At 44.8% G+C, this 8683-nt stretch overlaps 1 protein-coding gene across 1 annotated transcript; it reads left to right on the forward strand.

Moving 5' to 3' along the window:
- Positions 1 to 1601: 1601 nt before the first annotated feature.
- Positions 1602 to 7429, forward strand: LOC135538329 (F-BAR and double SH3 domains protein 2-like; the record flags this gene model as incomplete). Its single annotated transcript, XM_064964257.1, has 5 exons — positions 1602 to 1681; positions 1771 to 1915; positions 3377 to 3510; positions 6412 to 6466; positions 7301 to 7429. Coding segments are annotated over 5 exons (543 nt in total), but the record flags the coding sequence as incomplete, so codon positions are not given.
- Positions 7430 to 8683: the final 1254 nt, after the last annotated feature.

Genomic DNA, 8683 nt, shown 5'->3' on the forward strand with positions numbered 1-8683 from the left:
ACCACACTGACTCTATACAGGACAACTCTCACCACCACTGACTCTATACAGGACAACTCTCTCTCTACCACACTGACTATATACAGGACAACTCTCTCTCTACCACACTGACTATATACAGGACAACTCTCTCTACCACACTGACTCTATACAGGACAACTCTCTCTCTACCACACTGACTCTATACAGGACAACTCTCTCTACTACACTGACACTATACAGGACAACTCTCTCTCTACTACACTGACTCTATACAGGAGAACTCTCTCTCTACTACACTGACTCTATACAGGACAACTCTCTCTACCACACTGACACTATACAGGGCCATAGTAACCTATATCACTGACACTATACAGGGCCACAGTAACCTATATCACTGACACTATACAGGGCCATAGTAACCTATATCACTGACACTATACAGGGCCACAGTAACACTATATCACTGACACTATACAGGGCCACAGTAACCTATATCACTGACACTATACAGGGCCATAGTACCTATATCACTGACACTATACAGGACCATAGTAACCTATATCACTGACACTATACAAGGCCACAGTAACCTATATCACTGACACTATACAGGGCCACAGTAACCTATATCACTGACACTATACAGGGCCACAGTAACCTATATCACTGACACTATACAGGGCCACAGTAACCTATATCACTGACACTATACAGGGCCACAGTAACCTATATCACTGACACTATACAGGGCCATAGTAACCTATATCACTGACACTATACAGGGCCACAGTAACCTATATCACTGACACTATACAGGGCCATAGTAACCTATATCACTGACACTATACAGGGCCACAGTAACCTATATCACTGACACTATACAGGGCCACAGTAACCTATATCACTGACACTATACAGGGCCACAGTAACCTATATCACTGACACTATACAGGGCCATAGTAACCTATATCACTGACACTATACAGGGCCACAGTAACCTATATCACTGACACTATACAGGGCCACAGTAACCTATATCACTGACACTATACAGGGCCACAGTAACCTATATCACTGACACTATACAGGGCCACAGTAACCTATATCACTGACACTATACAGGGCCATAGTAACCTATATTACTGACACTATACAGGGCCACAGTAACCTATATCACTGCCACTATACAGGGCCACAGTAACCTATATCACTGGCACTATACAGGGCCATAGTAACCTATATTACTGACACTATACAGGGCCACAGTAATCTATATCACTGGCACTATACAGGGCCATAGTAACCTATATTACTGACACTATACAGGGCCACAGTAACCTATATTACTGACACTATACAGGGCCACAGTAACCTATATCACTGACACTATACAGGGCCATAGTAACCTATATCACTGACACTATACAGGGCCATAGTAACCTATATCACTGACACTATACAGGGCCATAGTAACCTATATCACTGACACTATACAGGGCCACAGTAACCTATATCACTGGCACTATACAGGGCCACAGTAACCTATATCACAGTAGACTGACTCAACTCCTCAACACAACACAATGGCTGTGTCATGTTGTTGTTGATCTATACAGGCTCTGCAGAAGCTGGCCAGTCAGTACCTGAAGAGGGATTGGCCAGGCATCAAACCTGACGACCAACGCACAGACTACAGGTGAGTAGAAGACTTGCTGACATCACAATGGTTCTTGGTTGGCTTGCAGTCTTCCTCTTGCGTAAACTGACCGTGTGTGTTGTGTGTAGGAATGTGTATGCTGTGTGGCGGTCCTATCTGGAGGGGACAGTACAGGTGACTCAGTCTCGCATCAACGTGTGTGACAACTACAAGAATGAGATCTCAGACCCTGCTAAAACTGTACGGCTATACAAGGAACAGCAGCTCAAAAAGGTAATGCTGTGTGTGTCCCATATCCTAGTATATCATCTGTGTGTCCCATATCCTAGTAGATCGTCTGTGTGTCCCATATCCTAGTAGATCATCATCTGTGTGTCCCATATCCTAGTGTATCATCTCTGTGTCCCATATCCTAGTATATCATCTGTGTGTCCCATATCCTAGTATATCATCTGTGTGTCCCATATCCTAGTATATCGTCTGTGTGTCCCATATCCTAGTATATCGTCTGTGTGTCCCATATCCTAGTATATCGTCTGTGTGTCCCATATCCTAGTATATCGTCTGTGTGTCCCATATCCTAGTATATCATCTGTGTGTCCCATATCCTAGTATATCGTCTGTGTGTCCCATATCCTAGTATATCGTCTGTGTGTCCCATATCCTAGTATATCATCTGTGTGTCCCATATCCTAGTATATCATCTGTGTGTCCCATATCCTAGTATATCATCTGTGTGTCCCATATCCTAGTAGATCGTCTGTGTGTCCCATATCCTAGTAGATCATCATCTGTGTGTCCCATATCCTAGTGTATCATCTCTGTGTCCCATATCCTAGTATATCATCTGTGTGTCCCATATCCTAGTATATCATCTGTGTGTCCCATATCCTAGATCATCATCTGTGTGTCCCATATCCTAGTATATCGTCTGTGTGTCCCATATCCTAGTATATCGTCTGTGTGTCCCATATCCTAGTATATCGTCTGTGTGTCCCATATCCTAGTATATCGTCTGTGTGTCCCATATCCTAGTATATCGTCTGTGTGTCCCATATCCTAGTATATCGTCTGTGTGTCCCATATCCTAGTATATCGTCTGTGTGTCCCATATCCTAGTATATCATCTGTGTGTCCCATATCCTAGTATATCATCTGTGTGTCCCATATCCTAGTATATCATCTGTGTGTCCCATATCCTAGTATATCATCTGTGTGTCCCATATCCTAGTATATCATCTGTGTGTCCCATATCCTAGTATATCATCTGTGTGTCCCATATCCTAGTATATCATCTGTGTGTCCCATATCCTAGTATATCATCTGTGTGTCCCATATCCTAGTATATCATCTGTGTGTCCCATATCCTAGTATATCATCTGTGTGTCCCATATCCTAGTATATCATCTGTGTGTCCCATATCCTAGTATATCATCTGTGTGTCCCATATCCTAGTATATCATCTGTGTGTCCCATATCCTAGTATATCATCTGTGTGTCCCATATCCTAGTATATCATCTGTGTGTCCCATATCCTAGTATATCATCTGTGTGTCCCATATCCTAGTATATCATCTGTGTGTCCCATATCCTAGTAGATCATCTGTGTGTCCCATATCCTAGTAGATCATCTGTGTGTCCCATATCCTAGTAGATCATCTGTGTGTGTGTAACCTCTGTGTGTAGACTATCATGTGTGTGTGTGTGTAACCTGTGGCTCTCTGTGCTGTGTAGAGTATAGAACAGTTGAATCGTATCCAGGTGGAGCTGCAGGACTCTGTGAAGGACCTGGCCAAAGCCAAGAAGAAATACTACGACTCAGAACAGGTGGCTCAGGCCGTTCGAGAGAAGGCTGACATCGAGGCCAAGTAGGTGGACAGACCTTCATCTCAACCCTAACCCAACCACTCTCAACCCTAACCCAACCACTCTCAACCCTAACCCAACCACTCTCAACCCTAACCCAACCACTCTCAACCCTAACCCAACCACACTCAGACCTACCTCTCAACCCTAACCCAACCACTCTCAACCCTAACCCAACCACACTCAGACCTACCTCTCCGACCTTCATCTCAACCCTAACCCAACCACACTCAGACCTACCTCTCAACCCTAACCCAACCACACTCAGACCTACCTCTCAACCCTAACCCAACCACACTCAACCCTAACCCAACCACACTCAGACCTACCTCTCAACCCTAACCCAACCACACTCAGACCTACCTCTCAACCCTACCCCAACCACACTCAGACCTACCTCTCAACCCTAACCCAACCACACTCAGACCTACCTCTCAACCCTACCCCAACCACACTCAGACCTACCTCTCAACCCTAACCCAACCACACTCAGACCTACCTCTCAACCCTACCCCAACCACACTCAGACCTACCTCTCAACCCTACCCCAACCACACTCAGACCTACCTCTCAACCCTAACCCAACCACACTCAGACCACGGGAATGCAAAGTGTGAAAGAGAGATGAAGATGGAGAAAGAGCGTAGTAGCAGTAGTATCAGTAGCAATACCAGTAATAGTAGTAGTATCAGTAGCAATACCAGTAGTAGTAGTAGTATCAGTAGCAATACCAGTAGTAGCAGTAGTATCAGTAGCAATACCAGTAGTAGTAGTAGTATCAGTAGCAATACCAGTAGTAGCAGTAGCAATACCAGTAGTAGTAGTAGTAGTATCAGTAGCAATACCAGTAGTAGCAGTAGCAATACCAGTAGTATCAGTAGCAATACCAGTAGTATCAGTAGCAATACCAGTAGTAGTAGTAGTATCAGTAGCAATACCAGTAGTAGCAGTAGTATCAGTAGCAATACCAGTAGTAGTATCAGTAGCAATACCAGTAGTAGTAGTAGTATCAGTAGCAATACCAGTAGTAGCAGTAGTATCAGTAGCAATACCAGTAGTAGCAGTAGTATCAGTAGCAATACCAGTAGTAGCATCAGTATCAGTAGCAATACCAGTAGTGAGTAGTAGTCATCAGTAGCAATACCAGTAGTAGCATCAGTTGCAATACCAGTAGTAGTATCAGCAGCAATACCAGCAGTAGTATCAGTAGCAATACCAGTAGTAGTATCAGTAGCAATACCAGTAGTAGTATCAGTAGCAATACCAGTAGTAGTGGTAGTATCAGTAGCAATACCAGTAGTAGTAGTAGTATCAGTAGCAATACCAGTAGTAGCAGTAGTATCAGTAGCAATACCAGTAGTAGTAGTAGTGTCAGTAGCAATACCAGTAGTAGTAGTAGTGTCAGTAGCAATACCAGTAGTAGTAGTAGTATCAGTAGCAATACCAGTAGTAGTATCAGTAGCAATACCAGTAGTAGTATCAGTAGCAATACCAGTAGTAGTATCAGTAGCAATACCAGTAGTAGTAGTAGTAGTAGTAGTAGCAATACCAGTAGTAGTAGCAATACCAGTAGTAGTAGCAGTAGTAGTAGCACCACCAGTAGCAGCAGCTACCAGTAGTAGTAGTAGCAGTAGCAATACCAGTAGTAGTATCAGTAGCAATACCAGTAGTAGTATTAGCAATACCAGTAGTAGTAGTAGTAGCGGCGAAGTAGTTGTAGTAGTAGCAGTAGCAATACCAGTAGTAGTAGCAGTAGTAGTAGTCGTAGTAGCAGCAACATGCAGCAGTGGTAGCAGCAGCAGTGGTAGTAGCAGCAGCAATACCAGCAGTTGTTGTAGCAGCAGCAACAGTAGCTGCAGTAGTAGTAGCAGTAGCAGCAGTACCAGCAGTCATAGTTGTAGTAGTTGTAGCAGCAGTTAGCTTGTAGCAGCTGTAGTAGCTGCTGTAGTAGCAGTAATAGTAATGGTAGTAGCAGTATTAGTAGCAATAGCAGTATTAGTTGTAGTAGTAGCAATAGCAGTATTAGTTGTAGTAGTAGCAGCAGTAGTAGTAGAGATACCAGTAGTAGTAGTAGCAATAGCAGTAGTAGTAGTAGTAGCAGTAGTAGTAGTAGCAGCAGTAGTAGTAGCAATAGCAGTATTAGTTGTAGCAGCAGTAGTTGTAGCAATAGCAGTATTAGTTGCAGTAGTTGTAGCAGCAGCAGTAGTTGTAGCAATAGCTGTATTAGTTGTAGTAGTAGCAATAGCAGTATTAGTAGTAGTAGTAGCAATAGCAGTATTAGTTGTAGTAGTTGTAGCAGCAGTAGTTGTAGTAGTAGTAGTTGTTGTAGTAGTAATATTAGCAGTAGCAACAGTAGTAGTTGTAGTAGCGGTAATAGTATCTCTCTCTCTGTGTGTGTGTGTGTGTGTGTGTGTGTGTGTGTGTGTGTGTGTGTGTGTGTGTGTGTGTGTGTGTGTGTGTGTGTGTGTGTGTGTGTGTCAGGACATTTTCATTAGAGCAGGAAGGTGGGACATTAGTCATTGTCAACTAAAGGTAACACACATAGGGGTACAAACACACACTCTCACAAAACTACACTCAGGCTTTGACACACACACAATAGACCCAAAGAAAAACACACTACACACACACACACATTCATTCCAAGGCTCAGTCATTCATAAGCGATGGCGTTTTAACGATGGCAGACGGATTTCTCACTTATGTCAAATTGAAGGCCAAATCAGCATTAGATTTATAATGTCTTGCCTTCCAAACTGAGGGCCAGACTGGCTTTGAGTTGATGTATTATGCCTGGTCTGTCTCCCGGTTTTAGCTCTGATTCCAGTTGATTTATAATACCTGGTCAGTCTCTTGAGTCTAGGTTTGATCTGAGTTGATTGATGTGGTCTGTTGTCTCTCAGGTCGAAGCTGGGTCTGTTTCAGTCCAGGATTAGTTTACAGAAAGCCAACGTTAAGGTAAGCATGGTTACCATTACCTCTGTACAACATGACGAAATGTTTACACAAACACACACACGTTTCCTATTCCTCAAACCACATGTTGGTATTCAGAGCAATCTGGCCTGCTGTTTTTAACACACTCTTATCATCTCTCTCTCTTTCCACCTCTCGCTCTCCACCTCTCTCTCGCCACCTCTCTCTCTCTCTGTCCACCACTCTCTCTTTCTCTGTCCACCATTCTCGCTCTCCACCTCTCGCTCTCCACCACTCTCTCTCTCTCTGTCCACCTCTCTCTCTCTCTCTCTCTCCACCACTCTCTCTCTCTCTGTCCACCACTCTCGCTCTCCACCACTCTCTCTCTCTCTGTCCATCTCTCTCTCTCTCTCTGTCCACCACTCTCTCTCTCTCTGTCCACCACTCTCGCTCTCCACCTCTCGCTCTCCACCTCTCTCTCTACCTCTCTCTCGCCACCTCTCTCTCTCGCTCTCTCTCAACCACTCTCTCTCTCTCTGTCCACCACTCTCGCTCTCTTCCTCTCGCTCTCCACCTCCCTCTCTACCTCTCTCTCCACCACTCTCTCTCTCTGTCCACCACTCTCGCTCTCTCTCTCCACTTCTCTACCTCTCTCTCTACCTCTCACTCTCTCTCTACTTGTCTCTCCACCCCTTTCTCTACCTCTCTCTCCACCTCTCTCTCTACCTCTCTCTCTCTGTCCACCACTCTCGCTCTCTCTCTCCACTTCTCTACCTCTCTCTCTCTACCTCTCACTCTCTCTCTACTTGTCTCTCCACCCCTTTCTCTACCTCTCTCTCCACCCCTCTCTCCACCTCTCTGTCCATCCTTCTCTAGTTGAAAGCCAAGAGGAGTGACTGTAACTCTAAAGCAACCCATGCCAGGAATGACTACCTGTTAACCCTGGCAGCAGCCAACGCTCATCACGACCGCTACTACCACACAGACCTGCTGCACTGTATACAGGTACCACACACACACACACACACACACACACACACACACACACACACACACACACACACACACACACACACACACACACACACACACACACACACAGAGAATTACTGTATACAGGTATCTCTCACACACACACACACACACAGAGACACAGAGAGTTACTGTATACAGGTATCTCTCACACACACACACACAGAGACACAGAGAGTTACTGTATACAGGTATCTCACACCACACACACACACACACACACACACACACACACACACACACACACACACAGAGAGAGAGTCACTGTAATACAGGTATCACACACAGACTGTTTTGGGCGTTAGTGATTTTGTTGGTGAGGTAAATGACTGAATGACAGTGTTCCCTCTAGACTGTCAGATAAACACACAGAGTGACACATGCGTCTGCATAAACACACAGAGATTCAGACCCTAACATCAGTGTTGACACAGATCTTTTAGCATGCCTCACAGACACGCACCTCTCAGCCACTGCTCGCTGTGTCAGCTTAGCTCAGCTGTTCCCATGGTCATGAACTCATCATCCCATTAAAGGCAGTGACAGACACACACAACACACACACACACACACACACACACACACACACACACACACACACACACACACACACACACACACACACACACACACACACACAGAACACACAATAACTAATGCTGTGTAAGGAAGAGTTCACTTCTCTCTCCCCTCCCCTCCTCCCCTTCCTTCTCTCTCTCCTCCTCCCCAGGGTACTGTATGTGACTGTATTGAACCCCAGGGTACTGTATGTGACTGTATTGAACCCCAGGGTACTGTATTGAATCCCAGGATACTGTATGTGAACCCTAGTACTGTATTGAACCACAGGATACTGTATTGAACCCCAAGATACTGTATGTGACTGTATTGAACCCCAGGGTACTGTATGTGACAGCTGAGAGAGTCTCTAGTGAATAATAGATAGATGGACATGGTGACAAGTGAACAGGGCTTCAAGCTAGACACACACACACACACACACACACACACAGAGATGTTAGATAGGAGTGTACTGTTCAGGAGGAGCTCAACACCTCCCCCTGCTGTTGAAAATGGGTAGTGAGGGTTCCATTGAGACTGCCTCTGACAGATGTGGCTGCTTTATAAACATACACACACACACACACACACACACACACACACACACACACACACACACACATACACACATACACACATACACACATACATACATACATACATACA

The sequence above is a fragment of the Oncorhynchus masou genome, unplaced genomic scaffold (assembly GCF_036934945.1).
Source record: "Oncorhynchus masou masou isolate Uvic2021 unplaced genomic scaffold, UVic_Omas_1.1 unplaced_scaffold_9414, whole genome shotgun sequence".
NCBI classification, from domain to species: Eukaryota; Metazoa; Chordata; class Actinopteri; order Salmoniformes; family Salmonidae; genus Oncorhynchus; species Oncorhynchus masou.